The sequence below is a fragment of the Colias philodice genome, chromosome 2 (assembly GCF_061535455.1).
Source record: "Colias philodice isolate Cphi_HAF_F1 chromosome 2, ilColPhil1 Martin Lab GWU primary, whole genome shotgun sequence".
In the NCBI taxonomy this organism is placed as follows: Eukaryota; Metazoa; Arthropoda; class Insecta; order Lepidoptera; family Pieridae; genus Colias; species Colias philodice.
In genome coordinates this window covers 271,001-296,086 of record NC_143087.1, presented here as the reverse complement: position 1 = coordinate 296,086, position 25,086 = coordinate 271,001, and the positions used below count along the sequence as shown (strand labels likewise).

The following is a 25,086-nucleotide window of genomic DNA, read 5'->3' as shown; positions in this document are numbered from 1 at the left end:
AATTACGAAGACGGTTATGCAAATGGAGGGCCGGGGTTCTAATAAACATGCGCTCTTGCGGCCGCCCCAATTGTTCCATACTGCAATCCACTGGACATTTGTACTGGCTATTGTTAAACGCTAATATAGTCTTATACCACTTTTCGTCTCTATTTGGACGTTGTTAAAGTTATTATTTGAAATTAAGGCAATATTTAAATTAATAGCGTTTCTTTATACATATATTTGAATACAACTGACTTATCCCGATTCTCCTGAATAGTTAAAATGCGTAGTAATTTCACATTTAACGATGTATTAAATGTGAAACTGATTATTTGATACCTAAATATCGGACACGTAATAAAATTGTTCACTGAAGTGAATAAGATACGAAGAAATTCAGAGAATTTGCGATACGTAGCATTTTATTTATATGATTTTCTGTGTTTTACAGCCTTATTTGAGTTGATATATAATCTAATTGAATTCATATATATTCACACCTATCCTTCCAAACACCACTCAATATAAATCCCAGTAAGATCCAGTTATCTGTATTGACTATCTAAAAGCGTTATCATTGGTCAAGACGTAGCAACTGGCAGTAAGCAGTAAGCACGGAGGCGCTATTTAGCCGCGCGGCAAATTGTCCGGTGAAGGAAATCGGCCGCTCGTGCCGTGACTGCCCGAAACTGGGCTAAAAGCCCCGCATCCATTCCAGGGGTAATTTTTCACGGAAAACTGTCCGCGGACAGGCTGCCGGTTAAACGAGTTTACGAACGTTTTAAAATCCGCTTCACATTTCGCAAATTTTCAGAGCTTTATACCGTTAAATTGCGCCCAGACGCAGCTCTGCATGTCGCCGACGGTTTGCGACGCTCTTTATGGCTGCTTGCTTTTATTAGGTAAAGACGGACACATTTTATAATCGTTGACGAATTTTTCAAAAACATCTACAGTTATACGCTTACTTATGGTTATCTGATCTAAATATTAAGTTTGAATGAATATTTAAACTTACAATTACGTGTATTTACTAAGCACAAACATATCAATTAATCTGCTTACTTTAATAAAAGCTCCAAGTTTATGATTAAAAAGTAAGCTCTAAGTTTATAATATACTTTATAATTAAAAACGTTTCCACGAATTCTCAATAATTCTTGTGTAAACAAATTTACTCTTCACTCCTATTTTATATAATTACATTCGAAACAGTTATTGATTCATCTTAAACAAAACCTTCATAATACATCAATAGGATACTAATGCAAGTGCATTTTAAACAGGCATTCTTCAATATCAAAGGTGAAGGGTGACACGTGATGACGCGTTGCATAGCAATGTGTTGTCTAAATTCAAGTACTTTTTCCCAAACGTCGATATTCGTGTTTTGATGTCTGTGTGTGTATTGTTCGCGTGATTGTGGCTGGCTTTTTGTTGATAGTGTCGCTTGGTGTTATGAGATTTTGCGTCGTTTGTAGAGAGGTTCCCTATTCAAATACTGTGAATACGTTTATAGTATACGGTTGTATATACCTAGAATGTTAGGTTAAATAATCTTTGTAACTATTGAGATTGGAAAGGGTTACAATACAAAGGGAAAAATCGTCAGGGTTTTCCTATGTGTTAAGTTCTTTATTACACTAAAATTTATTTACTCAGTAAATTTACAAAATATCGCAAGTAAAATCGCATGACTTTTACTATAAATCATCTTGGACAAATATACTACACAACAACAAGAGCTAAGATGAAATAAAGATTAATTAAACGAAGCTACATTTTTCGTCAAACATTATTCGAATTCTATTTTCGTCTTCAAATTAGTTTGCTTTAGCTGAGTGTATCTTTCATTAATATTAAATACCGAATTACATTTATCTGAGCAGAATAACAATGAAATTACGATGTCAATACTTTTATACAAGTCCTAAAATCCAATATTTCCTTAAGTTCCTAATGCCTAAGACATCGATTTCTGCTACCGTAATCAATGACAACTACTAATGAATCGACCTATACATTTGTATAGCCCAATAGGAAACAAGGCACTTCACACTACACCCCCCCTCCCCCTACAGAACCTTGTTTTAATTACGCAACACACGCCCCCCGTTTGCGCCCACTACGCAAATGTTCTATTCATTAACTAATTTACGTTTTTAATGCTGTCTGGCGGTTTTGTTAACAGTTGCTGAGTAAAACCGCAGTGACTGTATTATTTTTGTGATATTGAGAATTCTTATCGCAAAATGTGAAACTAGTGATTGGTTATGTTAAATGGGAAGAAGCATGTGTATTGATGAGCATGAGATGATAATTCGTAATTAAAGCTTTTAGTTATAACGACAATCAATAAAAATGGAAATTAATAAACGGAAATATTATGAAACATTACGCGATATATCCATCGATGAATAATTCCTATGAAAAAGACAATTATGAAACTAACGTTAGGCATTCTTACCGTCTTATGTAAGTTAATACAAGAACTGTGTAAGACATCGATCTTTTCCATTTTTTTCGAATGTTCTCTCACTATAATATATTCTTTCTTACATAACCAGTTCTTTCCTTTTAAGTTTTCTTATATCTAAACAGATGAAAACCGTGAGAATATAACATCAAAACAATTCGAGTCCGCATCATAAGTTACGTCTCATGAAAGTTTAAAGCGCAATGAATGTTACAACACGCACAGGCAACGCCGCGGGCTTCCGCTATGCTATAATATATCATAGCTCGCAGTTTATACCGGAGACTTTTTGTGAGCAATATTATCAAGATGTAAAACTGGCTTTAATCAAATGTACAAGCTATACATAGTTTTCAAGTGTTAAGACAAAGTGTAGTGGAATTATTTTAATGGGTAATATTAGAGTACAACAATTATGTTGTTTAAATAATTTGGTTGTCTGCCAATTCCAAATAAAACAGCGTCATATAATCTCAAAATGCGCATGAATTATGCACGAATACTATACACAATATATGTTATGCACAAGCTAGAAGATAATAGATATTTAAGTGTACAATCTCTACCGCCCACTTAATGATTTTCCATAGAAATTGGTACAGAGATAGCTTCGTGAACTGAGAGTATCCCGGGGCGAAACGGTACACCGGAGTAAAATACAAATCTACGTTTGCATAAACAGGCCAGTCAGCGTGTGGCGAGATAAATATTTCTTTGAAAGCACGAAACACAGAAACACCCGGAATATTTTTATTTCGAGCGAATGAGCTTGAGTTTCCGAAAGCATTGTGAAGCGGGGAGACTGGGAAACAACGCACAAAGAAAATGCTGAGAAAACTTTCGTACAGAACTAGCGTAGCCTACTTATTTTTTGTGCTGTCGCGACAATTAATACTGTAATTAATCATTTGTTTAACACTGCTGTGACTCAAGTTACATTTGTTTGATCTATGAAAAGAAAAATGATCCGTGACACTACTTTATTAATGAACACGCTTATTAAGATGATGGTAAAATAATATAGCTTTGTTAAAAAAAAAACTCATAATTATGACTTCAATTCAAGATTATGACTGATACTAAGCGCAATGAATATAGACAAAATGAAAAATAATAAAATAATTTTTAAAACGGAAATTCATGGTTAGAAAACATTACCCTATAAATCATAGCAAGGTATACAATTACCTGAATTGCATTGGCAATGTTATCAACAGCTACAAGATCGTAAAGCAGGGTTGGTACATAACTCAAGTGTCGATTGTCGTAAGCCCAACGCAGTTCAGAACCACTGCCTCTGTAAGGTGTCGCATAAATCACCAATTGTCGTAAGGGACTTTGGAAAAGGGGTGTAATGATTTGAACGTTTGCGTTCTAACATGAAGAAGAGTGTGGGAATATTAAGATACGTAATTTGTTTCTAATCATATAAACTATATACTCAAACATTTAATCATTCAACTAGACTTCCTTTAGAAGCGCTTTTGAACCATCAAAATACATAATTTAATATAACAGAATATAAACAGAATATACACCAGAAATAACTACAAAATAATACTTTAAATCGCTGTTAAGATTTCTAAAGTTTCTCATCATTCTAAAAAGCTATAAATACGTTTCTGTGCTATAAATAAATGGAACTTTACTTCTGAACAAGAATTCTATCTAGATATTAACCAAACCGTATTTATTTCAAAAATCTTCACGATTAAACGCCAAACTAAATATATCAAATCAAATATTAAGGGAAGCGAAATTAATTACATTTACATAACTAACATTGCCGTATAAATATAAACAAGGCAACATTATTAGCTCGCGAAATTATTGTATACTCTCCATATTATTACAATATTATATAAAATGCGATGTTTCGGTCTTGGAGCGAGTTTTATGCCGTTATGAAGAATTTGATAATATTTGCAATGCTCCAAATATTTATTGCGCTGCGATACTGAAATATGGTTTATCTGAATGTATATTTTGTACTTTCCTGTTCATGTTTGTTTTTCCGTACAAACAGATACTTTTATAATTAAAATGTTGTTACTTTTGCGAATATCGTTAATGAAATGAAAAACTAATAAAGGCAATTAGCCCACTCCTGGGTTTTTATCACAACCATAATTAGTATGTAGTATTGTATTATAAGTACTATATATGTGGCAGTTTTACAGTATATGTTTTCCTCGAGCTACCAGTAATAATGAAGCTCAATTTCAATGCTCTAGCAAATTCTAATTTACCTTAGTAAATTCTAATTTACCCTAGTCATTCAGGCCATCATCTACACGCTACAGCCATCTTTTACGACCATTAGGTCCACCACAGAACCTCCGGTAACGATACATCTAAATCCCAAATCATTAGTAAACATGTCTGCGAATCGGAGTCGGCTCGGAGGCTCGGTATCGGCTCGGTGTCGGAACGCAATTTGCACTAAATAAGGATATCGGTTAGCGTCATTATCCTCTCGCTCAAACGCTTAATGAGCCAGCCTCCCGACTGTATGTACCTGCCATTATTGGAAACCTTTTGTAGTTTTAGATCGAACATTGGAATTAAGTTCCGCTCGCGATAAGATGCGCTGCAAAACCTTACCGGCACAAAGTCGTCCTTTTACATCTCGTCAAAGTATTTCTTAATCATTAAAATAAGACTCCTTCTGTAAATAAAACATGAGATCGCTTAAAACGCGAACAAAATTATAATTTTCTGTCTCTCCAACAATACGATGTCCCAGTTTGGAAGCCGGTATCAAATATCCAATTAAACGATAATTATAAACAAAAATTGTTTGTCCACAGAAAACAATGCGAAGTTGCAGAGACGGGGCCTTCAGAATATCCACGGTGAGTAAAGTTTGGCTCGTTACCGACTGCGCTAATTAGAGCGTGCCGGTGTGTGCGTGCGCCGTGCGTGCGTGTGTGTGTGCCGTGTGCGACTATTTGCTTAGTGTTCCCGCCCATTTATTACTTCATCAGTTACACGCGTTTAATTGATAAAGAACTGAAAGCCTCAACTCTATGACGACATTATTTATTCCTCTGATATTAACATTCTATTTACCGAGCAACGTCTCATCGACGTTTAATTATTTATAACATTATTCATTAAGACTTAAATATTGAATGCTGGTATTTCAAGTGCTTAGGATCTTACTTTAGAAATAATATAAATAAAGTAAATGTAGTGAGCCCGAGATTATGATCACACACGCGCGGCTGTGAAACGATAACCACGCCAGAATGGCTGCTCCACACGCGGATGTTTCGTTGCCAGCGAACAGAACTATAATATATTTTGCAACAAAAACAAAAGCGCTACGTTGCGGCCATAAAAGCCGGTTTCCACGCCACTAACCCGTTCATAAATACGAGTCACGCCAGCCGTCACTGTGCGAGGAACTGCAAACTACCTTCAAACAACGCACGAAAAAACGACACATAACCGTGTCATTTCGAATCTGTATTCATGCGCCGCGCCTCTACGGCTTTGAAAATTGTAAAAAACGATGCGAGTCGATCGTTGTGAGGTCACTTGCATCCCTTCGCCCTTTTGCTCTAATTGCACTTCTATGTGTCCTCTGTAACGAACGCTTTTTTAACTTTTAAACTCTTTGGGCGCTCGGTTTTGCCAATTGTTTCGAAGTTCGTTTTCAGCTTTGTGAGGATAGAATGGAAATTTCACGCTTTAATAAATATATTTAAATACCCTTTCGTGTTCAGCTTCTCGAATCTTTGTCGATTTTCATAAAAATCGAAAGCTTTTTTTATTGTTTAAATCAATATTCTGTAGGAGCGACACTGCATTAAGGTGCTAATAGCTTTGCACAATAAATTTACACCCCTCCTCGTCGTTTCCTGCTTATCCATGAATTTATTGTCAATCATATTTTATTAAAATTGGATTTGTCAGGGCCCCTGTTCAAATTACGTTGCATTAACTACTATTTTTCAAGAATAATACGACGTTTTTGTAGAGGGTTCAAAAATTACATTCATTGGTCGCCGTCGCCTACACAACTGTCATGTAATTATTTAAAATTTGACAGATAACGAAACGTAACTTTGCCGTCGCAAACAAAGAAGTGAATCAACAAATTTTAATTACCATTCGAATTCTGGACTTGGGTAATTACCGTGTCAAAGTTTGTAAGCAGTCGCGTAATAAAATCGTCGTGGAGCGTAACCCATTACATTTAACTACGGGAAAACTAATTGAAGCCAGAGTTACGTTCCAAGCGAGATCGCAAACGGAGGAGCGGAGAAAATAAAAACGAGAACCGTCAGGAACAGAGGGAATATTGAAGGCAGAACGAGAAATAACTCATTACTCATAATTAGCCGCGTAAACTTAATTCGCTCCGAGTGATGTAGCCGGTACAAGCAATCTCGTTTAATTATACCATTGAATTATTGGTGCCTCGCAGTAATAACTCCGCTGGAGCCAGCCTCTCGCGCTAGATTGCGAGCGCTCGCAGAATGAGCTTTCCCGTTCCAATGAGATTGGATAGTTTATGATTTGTCAAGATGAGAATAAGTGGATTCCGACTAGCACTTCTGATAAATACGCTTCGAAGTATTGTGCGGTGCTAGCGGTTATGGGCGCGGTATTAATGATAGTGGCCGGCGGATTGCGGCTATTCAGCGCTTGACCTGCTGAATTATAGTGCGGCGTTTTACATTGGAAACATTTTGTTAAAGATAACTTTTTATGTGCAATTTTACAGTTTTCAGTTTCATGTGTTAAGTACACTTAGGATAATTGCTTCACAACACGTTCTCATCTCAGAGGATTTAAGCAATATTTTTGGCAAAATAAAATCCTTATATATCCTTAAGTACGGAGAACACAAGCAAAAATAAAACAGATCGGTAATCCCTATCGCGAATATGTCACGGCTTATAACATGAAGGCACACAAATGATTCATCATGACGCGACAAATTAGAGGCCGACCCGAGCGAGCGGGAAAAATGCGATCGAACCGAAAACGAAGCGTTAATAGCCAACTAATGTGACAGCTAATTTCCTGAAAGAAACGCCCCACCTCCGAGGTTTTTATTGTCCCGATCGCGAGTCCCGTCACGAACCGACTCCCTCAAGGGGTGCAGTCATCAAGCCTGAAAACTTGCGAATTAAAACGTGCTTAGATTCTTAGTGCAAAAGTTGGAATCGACGAGATTGTTCCTGCTAAGTTTTCGAATCCATTAATTTCTGAAGTCGCTTCTTCGGATGTCTTCCTTTTACCTATCGTTTAGGGCTCACGATAAAAGATTTTCTATTTCACCGATCTCGAGCAAGATTAAAATTACCGGCTATTTAGGCTATTCATTTACACTCCTCGAAGTTTTAAAAGGATTAATTAGTAAATTGGTTCGGCATTCGATGTTAATCATTTAATTGGCACCAATATTGACGCTTTTGAGAGCCTATTTCAGCGCGAGCAGCCGAGCCGACTTGTTACTGGTTTTAATTAGCGCTATTGACGGCTCGGTACAAAACTGCGGGGCGTGATGGAGTATCCATTGAGGCGATCCATCGAGCCTCGTGAACAGAGCAGCGGAGGGTGCTCCAGCCGCCGCAGCCCTAAACAGAAGCGTCGAAACTAATTGGCGCCGAACCGGGCTGCAGATTGCAGGCCGGGAGAACTGCTAGTCACGTATCTCTAACTTTCTAAGGATTCTAGTTTCTAAATGCACTTGGATCTCTTGGAGATTTAAGTGTAAACTAGAATGCTTCCATTTCTATTGTTTGCTATTGATTGGTTATGCGTCTTTATTAAATTACGTAGCTTTTATTTCTTCAAAAGAATATTTATTAATGCGACTCAATGTTGAACATAAGGCCGGCGCCGTCGTTTCTAAATCTTATTACACACGGTAAATTGTTTATTAAGAATGACATGTGAAAGCGCAAACATTGATCGCGTTCACAAATTGCAATTCATTTCCCATTTGCGGCGGTGACGATCGCCATTGTCGTGCCGAGTGATTCGCGTCACTTAGGAGAATCAGCCGTCACGGCGGCGGGAGCTAATCTGACACCCGTAAAAGTAAATTTTAGCCATTTTGTGATGCTCATCAATAACCGTTGTGACAGCTGCGCCATTTTTCATTTGACGTTTATTGTAAATGTAGAATTTGGGGAATCACGTCGCTAAATGTATCGATATTTAAGTGAAAGTTTATGTCCATACGTTTACGTATTCAATATTCATGTTTATTTTTAAATAATAATATTGCACAGCTAATTTAGACTCTGAGCTAATATCATTCATTTCATTAGTACATCCTCGTGTAGAACTGTTATTATACCTGAGAAAATGTTCAATGAAAACTTACAATAGCGTAAGCGTAATGAAGAAACGTTCTAAAATATCCAACTTTTATTAAAGGTAAAGTGCAATAGAGAGCATTAAAACTGCAGGCCGCCGGTACGAATATGCAACTATTAGCGTTTATCGTCAATTGCCGCTGTAACTCCACTTTATGCAGGTTCTCCGATACTAATGGCGCAATGGAGGTGTGAGCAAAAATGTCTACGTTCAAAAGGTATTGTGGCGCGCGGTAGATCATATTCCGGGCCATTTATCCGCAAATCAAGTTATTGCTCGCTTTACACAGGTCATTTGTGGGAATCGCAAGTTTCAGAACGTTAGATAAAAAGATTAATGGTCCCGTTTTTGCATTTTAGTTTTACAATTTCGTACGATCAGTCATTTCGACGAGCAAATGTAAGGACATTAATAAATTCCCCTTTCGAGCAAAGCTGTAACACAATTTTTCATTTGACAAACCCGCGGTTTTCTGCTTTCAGACCGTGAAGCCATATTTTAAAGTCTACCGAGTTAATATATTTCCTTGGTTCTTTGTACCTCTTATTATGGTTAAGGTTCTTAATAATAATGATAACTGGGAAACCGTTTATTTGTTTTCCGTCTGAACTGTAATAATTTACAAATAACAACGCGGGTAAGAAGATTATTAAATATCTTGCAATTACACAACAATATGTTAATAAAGAACTTGAAGCATAGGCTAATAAGATTAGCGTCTTTACCATATGGTCTCGTTATATTAAATAACAAAAGTTAGCGCGCATTCCGGGCGCATTCATTTGTTTTGTATTTAAACAGCTCTTGCACTGCGTCTGTTTGTAAATTTTCACAAAGGGAATCGAGTTAAGCGTGTAACGCCGCGCGACGGAATACGGTTAATTCATTTATTTTGCTACATACAGTTTTGCATATCGCAAATTGAATTAAGTGCTTGGACTATGAACAACAGTGTTCCCGAAATGCGAGTAACAATTTTATCAAAACAATGCTTTTCTATGGGATTTTTCGTCGCATGTTATTGCTTTAGCTTTAGTTTATATGTTTATAGCTTTTTTAATTTTTATTGATAGAATTTAGATTTAATAGAATGTTTTACTAATTTTTACGTTTACGATCTACCATTGAGAAACTGATTTTTTTTCCTCTGAAGTAACCCATCAATAGATTTATCTGCTTACCCACACATCGTTTTTCGTAGAACTACCCGTATCTTACTTGGTAACTGGCTTTATTGCCTTTAATTTTTGTAAATACTATTTCACAGAGAGATATAGGGTAAAATGTTATAGAAGTAAGATAAATGTATCAATATTTTCTTAATAAACAACATCTATAAGCAAACTATTAAACGTCTCATAGTATACAAAAATATTGTAACAAATGTTATTTTAACCAATAAAATATCAAGCTAATTCTCTCATATTTATCTTAGTTGAAATAGAAAATATTATGTTCGGTCGTATAAACATAACAACAGCCACAAAAAAGTTATGTATGTACACGCGTAAAAATATTACTGTCTATTTTTTCGCAATATCTATATTTTACTCTCAGAGCGTTCTAGATTTGCTTGGATCAGTTCATCGTATTATGTGGGACCATTTGCAGAAACTAGAAGACTATGTATATTGAAACAAATCGCACATAATAAACCCTAGTCTGTCTCTTCATATACAAAATTGCTGAACCGATTTTACTACACATAAATTTACCTACATTATAGCATATAATAAACACTTTTCTACCCCAATAGCCCATACATAATATAAAACACTACACAATTTCGTCAACACGCACGAACATTTATTATTCATTACCTTTTATATAAAACGTATAATACCCGACTGGCTATTAAATATTTGTCTAGCACATTAACAGTAATGTTGGAACAATTTGAATTTAAAACAACAATCATTTCTCCCTCCGAGATACGTTTAAATTTTGATAGGATCTTTTATTTCCACGAGACGCGAGGAAAAGGCGCGCCAAAGAGGATTCCGTATTATTGTTCAGCGAACGAAGGTTTTATTGTATTTCGGTTTTATCATCATTTATGTGCACTTCGATCTTTCGCTTATATTGTGCCATTCTACTGCTTTCGTAAATATCATAAATGACAATTTTTATGTGAACGAAATGTTCTTTGAATGAATAATTTATAAAGTGATTTGACACACTGTTCTAGATGTTCAACATTTGTTCAACATCGAAATATTATGTGAATGTACGTGTGTGTAGATGGGATTCTGATATCGAAGGGTTATCCCTAATAACCCTGCGGTATTCGGGCCCCTATCTAATCGTATGAAACATGATACTATATTAAGTACTAACTACCTCTAATTAACTTCATTAATCGGTGCTTCCTTCACGTAATACCAAATAAATTATGAGTAAAAGAGCACACTGCAAACATTAATCCTTTCTTGAAAACATTGTTTTCATACTAAACAGACATTAAAGCGGTTCTGTTAAGATCCATTATATGTATGTTGCGGCTAAAAAACGAAATAGTCCAATAAATTATCTTAATCACGAAAGCATTTATTTACATAACAATGGTTATTTTTCACGAGTCTGTTCAGGTTCCGTGCGTGTCCCTTATTAAATCGCTTCGCACGCGACGCGAGCGGGCCGGGCGGGGCGAAGCGAGCTAATTGCGGCCGCGCTCCGATAACTAACACGGAACGAGTGCTTATTCATTCATGTTGTTTTGTTTAGAGCTTTCGTTTGTTTGTCATTTGTGCGTGGGTGTGAAACTTTCAATTACGGTCGACGAAATATCATCAACATTTTCTTACACTCCCATATTTTACTAATTATAGATGTTCGATATGGATATCTATAATTAGATCGTTGTAATATGACAAATCGACAATATTTAAGTATGTGTTTCTATTTTTTTGTCATGTTCGTTTGTTTTAGTTAATATTTAAAACGTCTGTTTCGTTTGATGGGACATGATGCGATGAAATAATGTTCTGATAAAGCATTACGTTTCTTTTAGGACAATGCACTTTATAAGATTTTGAAATACCTTGAGGCTAGATTTGTAACACAAAGTATCTCATCACGCCAATCATCAAAACGAAATTATCGTCATTAAATCTCATTTAACTGGTCGTTGGAAGAAAACAAGGTTAACGATGTGATGTAGTGTAGAATGGAATGCTTCGACGATCTTGGAATTGCATTCAAGCTAGTTTTAATAGTAAGATAATAAATAATCGTCTAATTACATAATTAATTATGAATATATTCACTCAGTCGAAAAATAGACGATCAGTTTAGGCTTTATTGATAACAAATCTGCTTAAAACAGTTTCAAATCACACTCAGCAAAATAGCCAGTGCACTAAAAGATAAGATGTGACGAAATTACAAGTTGTATTACTTCCTTTTAATTTATGTTAAGTCCCATTTAAGCAATCGGAACCAACGAAGTAAAATTTCAAATGAAAACCAGAATCGATTTATTCAAATGAAACTATCACAGCGATATGAAACTGTCCCTTATTTCATTAAATACGGTATCTATTCATTAGTTGAAAGCTAAAGTTGTTTGCACACTGAGTGACCACTCGGAGAGGCTGTTGTTCACTTGGAATGTAAAATCAGATCGAAAGTAGTGTTTTAATTCTTTATAAATATTAAATAGTATAAAATAATGTGGAATTATTTATAAATCGTGCTTAACATTGCTCATTATTATTTCTTTCGACGTTCGTTAATATGAATTAAAACAGGCTCCATTAGCTGAAAGAATAACGTCTTCAAAAATAGAACTCTATTATTCCCACACAAATAAGTTAAAACATTAAGATTTACAATATAATCAAAAGTACCCAATTTAATTCCTCCCTAAGCCACTAGTTAACCACGCTAAGTATGAAGAAAACCGACATCCGCATATCATTAACAAAATTCATAAGAGAAATAACGATCGTACATTATGTAAATTAATTGAACAAAATTAATTATCTTGCAACAACTTATTAACGAGCGAAAGACCTCGACATGATAAAGGTCGTGGGAAATTGTCGATAAATTGACGTTCAAAAGGCTCAGGTTGCTTTTATTACGTCAGCGGCTGAGGGCTGTGACGGGGAAATCACTGCTACTAATAACCTTGTGAAATAACAGCGGTGACACTGTTATAATTATGTGAAGTGATAGGGATAAAAGCTGTTCCAATAATTTTTGAATAGCTATGCAACAACTGTAAGTTGATGGTTATTTTACTGTTTTCATGTAGTTTTACATAATATACCATATTGAATTATAATACCTTACATTAACGTTTTGGTATAAGATACTTATGCAGTTGCCTTTTATAATTAATGATATTGACGCTATTATTATTATACTACAGCATCAAAATCAAATAACTGCAATAACAAAATGTACACAGTCAAAGTCACATCACAATAAACTTGATCAAAAAAAAATCTCACAAATAACAGGTGTTATTTCAAAAGCAAGACACCTGTTATAATTTTTCTAAACTTCCCGGTGTCCAGTCACTCATGTGTCGCAACTGCAATAGGCTGTCGGTTATGGCTTCCGACGTCATTAGCTTGATTTATCGTTTTTGTTACAGCAGATAACAGCGAAACAGAGAAGTTATCTTTTTAACTGAATGGTAGTATTGACCAATTAGAAGTTAAATACTTTTAAATAGTGTTCCTGTAGAGATTTGAATTGATATTAAAATAGTTTCATGTTTATTGCACGCCTCATAAGCGAAGCGTTGAGGTGGGTATTACTGTCGCTTCGCGCAAAACATCTGATTTTTCAAACTTAAAATGTCTTTATGTATCATACATTGCACTTGTAAGATAATACATACACACACATATTAAGAAAAAACACTATTTTTAACATTCATGATATTTTTGATGTCATTTTTGTTATTTAAACTAGTTAAAAAACAGTTTAAAAAAGTTCTGTCTTGGACGTCCGTGTGTCTGTATGTGCGGAGGATTTTCTTGATAACACGATAGCGACCGAAATACTTAACTAATCGAGTCTTTTTTTTTTTCTTACGCTTGAGTACGCTCAGGAATAGAACCCTTTCATTTTTCAGGGTCTGATTCGATGTGGTTTAATTGTTATTAAATAAACAAAAATAATAATTAATAAATAATTATTAAAAAAAAATTATGAGGCGTGCACTTTTGGATTTTCCAAATTATTTTTTCATTTTTAGTTACAGACGAAGAGTCTCCTAGGAGCTTTCCTATTATTTCCTTTTTAAAATATATCTGTACATGCACGGTCAGAATGCTTGCCCTCAATACATTATTAAAGTATACATTTAATATATTATATATGTTGCTCTTAAAGTCCGCTGTTAAAGTCTTACAACTTCCACTTTCCCGGCTTTCAAACAAAGACGACTTCATCTGCATATAAAATTTTATCTAAATCGGCTAGTCGCAAAAACTTCATAACGATAATAATCATTTCAAGTGTAAAAGTCGTCAAACAACCAACTCGATTCTTTTGTCTCAAAAAATAACGTTCAAGTATTTTGTAAAAAGACTCTTTTTCACATTATATGTGTAAGATCAGGAAAATAGCACATTTTTCGATTGATGTGGTTTATCTACTTTTCTTCCTTACCCATTCAGTTATTTAGACGTGACACATAAACATATTAACAGAATTATGTTAGTGCAACATTGTACTAATATTATTAGTATGTGTAACATGTTTCTATAAATTAAATTATCGTTTATTTATACACTTATAATGTAATTGTTATAATCGTGCGCATCACTAGCGTGAGCACGCAGTTATCCGCGCAGTAAGTTAGATGTCGTAAAGGCGAAATAATGAGTTTTCTTATCCAAATGTCGTTGGCAGAACTTTGCATATGTCTACGATACACGCACTCGTATCAACAATTCACATTTAAATTGCTTATTTCAAGCTGCATATAAATTGTCTTTACGTTTTTATTGCGCTGGGAATTTATTGCGTTAAAAAACATGTTTTTAAATTTCTTCATTATTTCGTTTTTAATAATTTAACAAGCGCATGGTTAGAATTTAAGAATTTTATTAAAAGCTTTGTACAATATTTCTTAATTTCATACATTTCTACGTAACTCATCTATTTACAACAAATTGACCTAAGAGGAAGAAATGTTAAAAATACCACGAAACCATAAATAGTCTTTCGAAAGATATTTGATCTGAATGGTGTGAAATAACATATTTTATTTTGTTAGCAATAATTGCAATTCATAAAAAAGTTCGTTGAAATAATTGATTTATTTATTATTAGATTAACGTCTTTTACTAGAGCAAATTATCTATAAGTGTTGTTTCTTCCTATATTTTTCTATTAACTGAATTAATTAGTAAACTCGATTTTTAAATTTAAACTTCACTTTGTTATTACATTTATTGCAATTATAATACTTATTAGGTTGAATTACAAAGCACAAAGTATGCTTCGTTGGATGTCAACTGACGAACTACTAATTTTATAATAATGCATTATACCTGTCAGTGCTGAAAAAATACACTTTAACTACAATATCATCCACACATAATTACATAAATGTGAGCAAAGGTAACGAGAATTAAAAAGTTAGCGAAGGGTCAACGAATTTGGCCAAAAGCTTTTTGCGCTTTTAAAGCTCGCTCATCCCCTTTATTATCTACATCCACTAAAATACCAAATGTTATATTTAAATACTTCACGTAAAATTGTTCAGTCTAGACACTCAGATATTTAAATCTAATTGTTTTAAGTATTTGCTAAATAGCCAGCAAGTTCTGAAACTTTATAATCATTTCAAAGATATTTGTTAATTGCGCCGACTGCGGTATTTAATTATTTATGAATCTGTTAATTTTGTCGGTACAACTTTGGGAGGATTAAAGGATTACAAACAATTAGGTACACTTTATGGAAATAATGTAGCGTTTTTCTAAATATATCCGTACAAGCTTCGAAATGTTTACTAACTTTCATCAAAGTATTGTTTATAAAGTAAATACCTACATAAAATGCACACGCAAACACGCCTATCTAATATCTATACCATCATAATTACAGTGTAAATTTACCCTTTCAAAGTGTACTTTATCATCACCCCCATCCGTAGTTTCTTGCAAAAACAAAAACCTTCATAGTGGAATATCTCCTCTAAGTGTCGCATGTAACAAGGATCTCACAATAAATATCGTACAAGGCTCCTTCATTAGGCTACGTGTACACTCTGTGCTGCTAACTTACATTTTTGTTCGCAGTCTATAAAGCTGTGTGCACACTCGCGTCTGTTTATTCTTACACACGTCGCTACTCCGGCACAAAACACGTGAGAACTCGAGCAAAAAGGCTTTTAAGGCTGTTTCTTACAGGCGTTAATAATGCAACATTCTCTAAGTTTACGCTATTGTTATTTATTTTAATTAAACTTGTGAAAATTCGGAAAATGGAACAATTATTTTTGTTTAACATTTGTGTGTGTGACACTTCTTTGTACAACATTTACTCTGCTGTATTCTCTTTGACAAGAAGTAACGTCTTTAATTTTACTCAAATATGTAGAACAGAAATGTCATTTTCATTGTAACATTTCCCTATAACAAAAATCATAGTTTATTCTTAATATTTTGCATTATCTAACACGTTAAACAATAAGGAAGTACAATGATGTATATCCTACGTGCACCGAACTAATTATTTCGACCACATAACATAAATTATCTTATGAAAACAATTCGTTGCATAATTCCCTTATAAATTACGAGCGTCCCCACAACACGAAACATTCTCGAAATATCTTGGAACAAAGCGGTGTATAGCTGAAATTCCACCATGGATGCACGATGCACCGGATACGTCCGAAGCATCGACTGCAGCCAACTTGCGGACGCCATTGTTGCGGACCCCGCCGGGCCTCGTAAAGAACTCTTTATTACGTCGCGTGTGTGCGTGTAATTTATGCCCCCAAAGCCAAGGAAAGCTGTCTGCACACGCTTTACAAAAGAACTTATTTTATACGTATGCTGTTACAAAGAATGGGACTGTTAATCATAACTTTCTTTCGGTATATGAAGGTATATATATTATGTGTATGTGTATGTGGTGTGTTCATAAATACGCGTAGAATTTAAAATACTTGTTTCATTATACGCTTCGTATTTCTTATTTAAATTTATGAATCCAACTAGAGAAAATCTTCAAATTCATCTCATAAAATAATAGCAACCCATAAAATGTCTCACAAATGCAGACTTCAAATATTCTAAAACGTTTCATACCAAATTCGCGTGTGCAAATAGAGATAAACCTGTATTCACACTAGAATATCAAATCTGGCGAGGACTGCAAACACGGCAATAAATGTAAAATATACACGAAAACGGCTCATTATTCAAAACTCTATTTTAATATTTAAACAAGTAAAATGCGTCTGGGACGGACGGATGTGTCGGCCATTTCGCGTGAATCTCTGAATTTTGCACAAAATGGCGGCCACGGTCACTCGCATTGTGCGGGGAAACCCGAAGCATTATGGCTTTTATAAAACCGCTAATTGTTCTCCAAAAGTATTATACTTCTTTGTAATGAGAATGCATTGAAATTTTCGAGGCCCATTGTTCACTAATTGTGATGTTTATGTTAACTGATTTCTCTGCATTGTTTATTGTTGTCATTTCAATCTATCATTGGTAAATGCCACGCGTCAACCGTAGCATTAAAATACATTAAAATACCTCCGATAATCTCATTAACGAAGTCGTACTACAATATCGCCGGCATCGTCACTCTTTCGTCAGAAAGAATATAAAGGGCAGAGAATAATGACAGCACCATTATTGATAATGTATTTATCAAATCGTGAACACTATTGCTGGCCCAACCGAGCTTAAACTAACGATAATTTGTTGACATGATCTGAACACACCGGCTAATTACGATCAAACGAAAGTAGAGCGTGTATCGAGTAATCGATCGGCCGAAACATCGAGACGTTGACTTTTCAATTAAGTCGGATCGGCGCCGACAAGCGTTCGATTAATCAATCGCTCCATTCTCGGCCGAATCGATATCTCGAGGGCAGTCTATCAATTATGTGGACATCACTCATTCGACTGGACCTCTTTGCTCGTGTACCAACTTCATTTGGCCAAAGTGCTTCAGCTTTAGAGTAGTTTAAACTTACCTTTATCCTCTCATTTAGTCACTTTCGGTCGTGTTCATTTATGATGCGCTGTGGCTATTTTCAGCTAAAAGCAAATGACCAATTGATATTGAAACGAATGAATGATTAATGTGAATGGTTGGAATCATCGGGTTTCTAACTATGTAGTTATTAAACTATCAAACTTTTGGCAGCAACTACGATATAAGACATCAAAACAATCTATTTAATCAAACACTCATGTTGTTGCAATGCAGCTGAAAAGCAAAATACTTCCGCGCCCCAGCTTGAATTATTCGATTATCTTTAATCGGTTTCAATTACACGGCTCTTCAAAAGTGAAATGTAATTGTTTGAGCATTGCCGGCTGAAGACGGACAATTAAAGTTGAAATCAAACAAGGGCTCACGCGATGCGGTGCGCCCGCCGCGGCCGCCCGCCGCCCGCCCGTGATAGTAGGGCATGCAGAACCGGATCCGGTTCCAAGTTTCTGAAACCCGGTTCCAAATCGAGCTCAGAACCGGGTAGAACCGGGTTACCCGGTTCTTTTATAATACTTCGGAAAAAATACGAAATTAAACAAAAGTAACTGTAAAAGTACCTGATAGGCCTTTTATTTTACGCGGTTTGTGTCTTATTTGATTAAATTAATAAAGAAACAAAATTTCAATACTTCTCTTTATTTATCAGTCTAATAAAAATACCTTGGCCCTTAGTCAAACGTCCAAAACGTCAGTATCGCCAAGGAATAGAAATTGCTAAAGCTAATTATTGACATAAGCTCATGATATTTTGGTAATGGTTCGGCCACACTACCAACGACGATGACGACCACGACCAAATTTTGTTTTTTGTTCGTGGTCGTCGTCGTCGTTGGTAGTGTGACCGAATCCTTAGGCAAAACATCATACGCTTATGTCAATTTGTATCGATAGCGTATTCTATTCCTTAGCGTTTTGACGGTTGTCTCGGCGCTCTTGTTATCATAATATCACATAAAAACATGAAAAGTACCCAGCTGTAGGTTTTGAGTCCCACGCGAATGTCGAAATTTGCGAAAATTTTCAGCATTTACGGCTGTATCTTTTGATGCGTTGGCTTGTGAGTTCGACTTTTTCACATAAAAGGGACCGAAGACTTGAGTATTCGATATAAATTTCAGCTTGATACCAAAAACAAAAACATGACTCGATCATTATATGAATCAGTAAAATTAACAGCTTTTCAAATTCACGAGAAATCTAATAAAAATATTTCTGTAGCCTAATTTTTGTCATTTTCGAAGCCTAATTTTTTTTGGCAATACAACCGTAGGAAACTTATAGCATCTAAGGTTAGACAACCAATCGGAGCCACGCTTGAGGCGTGGCACGAAAATTCGCGATGCACGTGAGTCTGACGTTGCCAGATACAATAAATTTGTTAAAATAATGCAGTAAAATATAAATAATACTTTATATTTTAATATTTTGGTCGGAACCGGGAGAACCGGGTTTCATACTATTCAGACCCGGTTCTCAAGATCATCAAAAAACCCGGGTTTACCCGGGTTTTTCGGAACCGGGTAAACCCGGGTGCATGCCCTACGTGATAGCTCACTGCTATAAACATGATATATGAAACTATATAGATGGAAACCTGAAAGAAATAATAGTTTCAACATGGGCCTTTATTAGTTTGTAAAAATTTGTATAGTTATAAAGGAAAATGAATTTATGTACTACGAAGAATGCGAAGAAAGAATTAAAAATTCTGGACCTGTAGTCTCGACACATTAATCGACATCGATCTCGACCGAAAACGGTCGGTAACTAACGATATTCAGTAACTATAGTATGGACCTAAAAAAATTAGTGTTGTTTTTCCAAGAAATTTACCCTGATATTATGGAATATATAGTAAATTAAAATTAGTTACATAAATTTTTCGCATTATTACAAATACAATTGCATATGAAAAAAGCACATGTTATGCATAAAAAACATGGCAGTTAATTTAATTTTAATCAAATTCGATATTTTTTTATATCAATCGTTTAATTAATGTTCTATTTATTACATATTCATGGAATCCAAAATTCCATGTATGGCAATCTCCTTATTTACTTTTTTGACATTTGACATCAATCAATCAAAATAATATTTCTATCAAAATAAATATAAATTTTGTGTTTTCAAGAGGATAATTTTTAATTATGTTCTTAAAAATCCTATAAATCTATGGGATAACAAATATCCTAAGAAAACATCAATCTGCGTTATGTTTTTATATAGTTAAAGCTATTAGTTTTAGATTACTAATATTTTGTTATTTGTGAAGTGCAATAAAATTCTAATCAAAAGACTCTAAAAGCTCTACAAGATAATTCTGCTCAATTCGAAGCCTTTCGAGAAATCTTTAAGACATTATAGAAACGGACGGAACTAAAACTATGGACGGAACGGATAATTTGTATCACTTGTATTTTTAGCTTGTATTATTACATATATTATATTATGTGCATCATTGTATATTATATTACAGCTAATAAGCAAAGGATGAATATATGCAATTGATTTAGCGGTTCACGGGTAATTATTTATGTGTTAAATATAAATATTTATCTATAAATTTTATAATTTACAGATAAACAAGTTACTAGAATTATGTTGATGAGAGATGATGGTTTTGAGCCAAATTTTCAACTACGCTATATTATAAACTGTTAAATTAAATTTTTCTAATAATTTTTTTTCTTAATTCGATCGTTTTTTATTTGTCATTATTTGTTTATTTTATTTTAATTGCAATAACTTTAAATAAGATAAAACAATATTGCGTTAAATCATGTAGCATCGGAAGTTTGAAATATCTTTTTTATTATAAAATTATAATAATCTATAATTTTTCCGACATTATCAACCGTATCTACAAATCCACACAAACCGTAAGGCCCTTCTCCCATTACGATACTTCTAGAATACGATACTCGAGTAGAATACTAGTTAGATATTTGCTCGCTACCCGATGCTCACATATTATTGCGACTGAAAAATGACTAAATTCATCATTATTGTGCCTCGTTTTTGTAGACGGACGCTATGTCGAGCGATTCCAGTGACGACGTAAAAGTAAGAAGTAGGTACTGCAGGATTCATCCATATATTGAAAGAAACATAAATTGTAGTTTTTATAGCCGCACGAGAACTACAACATGATGATAAGAATTTTTTATCTTTCTACCGAAAAGATACGCGCGAAACGCGACGCAAAAGCGACCAATTGAACTAGTCGCGGACGTGTAGGATACCGGTAGCGTAATGGGAGAAGGGCCTTCGAGATCTTGTCGAGATCAAACGTCGGTATCAAAACGATTGACAATGTCAAAGAATAATTTGTTTTGACAATATTCGAATGTGTTGCAAAGAAATGATTTTCCAAATCCATGAAATCTATATTTTATTTATTTTTCATATATCTACGGAATTGAAATAATGATGTTATTAATTTAGATAAAAATGCATTGCTACAAGGCTATTATTATATAAATATTTTGACGCATAACGGAAAGTTTTGTGAAGAATAAAAATTATAAACAAATATGTATCCATTGTATACTTCCATCAAATTGGGGAGAGGTATTAAGCGACATCATTTTCATTGCTGAAGACGGGACTATAAATTAGTTATCGGTAATTACCGACTAATTTGTTCAGACTAGGGCCCCAGGTATGCGTTCTAATTTGGAGCGGTGTCAATACAACTTCAGAAATAAATTGAGTAATTTTGAAATGTTACTAAACTTGAAAGATATGATTTTTAACTTTTATAAGATTCTCAAAAATATTCATCAATATTTTGTATGATTTTAGTTATTCGTAGCTAAAAGATTTAAACCTAGATCCTAAGCTTTATTTAAAATATTGAGGTATACCAGTCATATCAATAAACATAATTGTAAACATGCCAACCTTTAATATAAAAATATGAGTATACAATCACACCAATCACAACCCCATACAATCCCATACAAAATTATCCAACCGTTGTAGAATCAAAACAAAATAATCAATCAAATATTGATACGAACAAGTGTAAATGCAAATAAGGTATTTACCTCAACCTCGTGTTCCTCTTTCCCACTGCTATTGACAACTTAACCGAGATGTATTCAATCACATACATACCATCGATACTATCAAAGCTATAAAATTCTACGCTGAGAACTGAGGAATTTTGTTATCGAAATATGTCTTTAAAAGTATAATTAATTAGTATTGAATAATAGATTTACTGACAATTTTGTCGTGTTGTGTTAAGATTACAATGTTCGGTGATACTATTTATTTATTTTCTTTTAAAATATGACTTTTACATTATTTTACATGCCACATATTTTATTGGAAGATTCACATGAACAATAATTTAATGCATGTTTTCTAAAAAAGAAATGAGTGATGTCGAAGTAATCCGAGCTACTATGTAAATGTTATACAAGTTTGTTTGCGTCGTATCGAACGATCCCATCTCACGCACACATGCATAATGTATGTCTGTCCGCTGTCCACTCTACACTCTGAACATATTCGTTACACACTGGTATTGGTAAATTACATCTCTATTTACTTGAACGTAATTTAACTTAAACTTGTATCTTTAACAGCTTAGTCTTTTATCACAGAACTAAGTATAATATACTTACACAAAATAATTTTCATATTTCGTTTGAAAGGTGCATCTGCATTAAAATAAAATGCAGAACTCCCTATTGTGAAACTCTAAAAGATAATTTAATAAATAAGACGCTTCAGTGTAGCTTCAAAAATTGTGAAATTTTAACTTAAACCCAATTGAATGTGCACATTTATTTCTGTACAGGACAGCTAAAAAATGTACGAATTGCCCAAGTCCAGGTGTAGTCCAATATGTTACCATCGAGACGTCGTCGTTTACTTCAAAATGCAAAGAGTTTTGCTCTTCCACTCGATTCGACCACAAAGCCTTTACCTATTCTGGTGTAACTAGGTAATATTTGACGAATATCGATCCAGTATTTTTCAGGATTTATAAAATGTAGGAAATAGGACAGGCTAGGATGCGGATAAGTATTTTGTGTCTTACGTCACATGCCTCCAACAAGATTCATCAAGTTAAAGCGTCATTAATTAAAACATGTGAGTCAAGTGCAGTTACCAGTTCGAGGGTCTGCTGAATATAGATAACAAAGCAAGACCTCCCTTGACCTTACTCTCGTATCATCATTATCGCATAATGTATCGTCACTTGGTCTATTTTTCTATTTTTACATATGGTCCAAAATATAATTCATTAAAAATACTTCGCAGAGCAATTTTCGATGCAACATTTTGAAATATTTGGTTTTTTTTTCAAAATAAGTCTAAAATTTATGTTCTCTTACGCATATGTCGGCGGTCCTGTATTTCAATGATTAATTATTTCCCGCGTAAATTAAAACCAACGAACAGTACCGAAAAAACAAAAGCCTTTTCACTGCACAATGTTCCAAAATGGAATGAGCTCTCTTTATTTGATAATTGACAAAACTTTAATTACTAAGAGTAAATAATGCAATAACACGTCGCATTAAATCATTAAAATGAACTGAAAGTCCCCGTTGCCCTACTTCGGGGTACACTGTCGCGTGTTTGTACACCGCGCCCCCGGGGACTGACCCACGGCCTTACCTTAAATATGAAATTATATCCGTGACGTCACCGTAAAAATGTCAGCCCCATAATCGACCCTGTGGGGACGCACTGTTTACGCTGTTTACACGACAATAACATTGAATATCTTTTGTTTATAAACATAATAAGTCTGTTGGGGTTCGCAGGGTGTGCTTGTAAAACACATGTGTGACCATGTATTGTTGACGCCACTTTTTTCTCAAAACAATACCAACTGCAAAAGTTTTAATTATCAGTATGTATATGCAACATACTTCAAATTTTCGTGAGTTATTTAGAAACTGAAAAAATGGAAAATCTCGTGAAACAACGGGGAACAAAAATATAGGTTGTGAATTTTAAGTTGCCTACGCAAAAATAAATGAAATAGAATCGCAATAGCCTTACCACATTGTACAACAAACGTAATGTGAATTTCATGTTATTGTTCATTGCTGGATCCGTTTTTCAAACAGTATTATATGAACAGCGCCCGGGAGGATCGGACGATAAATCTGTTTTGAATATCTCCAGGGATGTTGGAGGATATCTCGTTGCTATGTGTTTTAGCGATGATAATCGATGTAATATTACTGACCCATTCACGGTATAGATTGGAAGAATATATCAATTGAATTATGTTAATATTAGACTATAATTTGTTTTTCAGTAACTTTATTCCTGAAAAAGCTCTGCGCAGTAAGTTTACTCAGATAGTCATTGTAACGGTACCATTTCTGAATCGTGATAAAATGTTAAAAAACACTGCCATTAATACATAAATGCGAACATACAATATAATATATATATATACATAGTATAACAATATAATAATTAAATCAATAGAGCCGAAAATAACACACAATGTTTTTGTCCAAACATCAAAGGCGCGTTGTTACCAATATATTTATATCTGTATCTTTTAAGGGTTTATTGATTGTCTATATATATAGAACACATACAATCCACGTGGATGGAGAGGCTCGAGATCGGATGTCGGAGGTCAAGTGAGGCAAGAGGTCCTGTATTGTTACTTATCAATATTCAGCCCTCGGGCGCTCTTCACTAAGCGCTGTCAGACTTATATTCGTCGTAGGTGTGGCTTGTAGAAGTGTTTAAGTATCCGGTACAAGCTGTATAGCAAAGAACGGGATACTTGATTATTTTGCAGGATAAAAATTGCTCAATATGTATAAACTGTGTCAATGTACGAAACAAAATCTATTTAGACTTCTTTTTTATATTTAATAAACGTAGCTTTTATATAGAATCGTGCAAGCTAAGTCGTGTAATAAAAAATAAATACATTTCTTTGCATATAATTTTTAAGTCCAATTATAACTTTAGTATTTAATATTATATATTATTAATCCACTATTACTTAAAATGTTGAAACTACAAAGAAATTTTAAATGAGCTAAAAATTATGTACAGTTTTCCACGTTGAA

The 25,086-nt window shown here is 34.4% G+C and overlaps 1 protein-coding gene across 5 annotated transcripts in view; it reads left to right on the top strand.

The window, feature by feature from the left end:
- Positions 1-25,086, top strand: part of LOC149490122 (uncharacterized) — a 225,467-nt gene that overhangs the window by 158,952 nt on the left and 41,429 nt on the right. For all 5 annotated transcript variants that reach the window (XM_089701420.1, XM_089701437.1, XM_089701407.1 and 2 more), the window contains one exon: positions 5,272-5,316. In XM_089701420.1, coding sequence (XP_089557546.1) covers positions 5,272-5,316 — 45 coding nt within the window. The remainder of the gene's footprint in view (positions 1-5,271; positions 5,317-25,086) is intronic.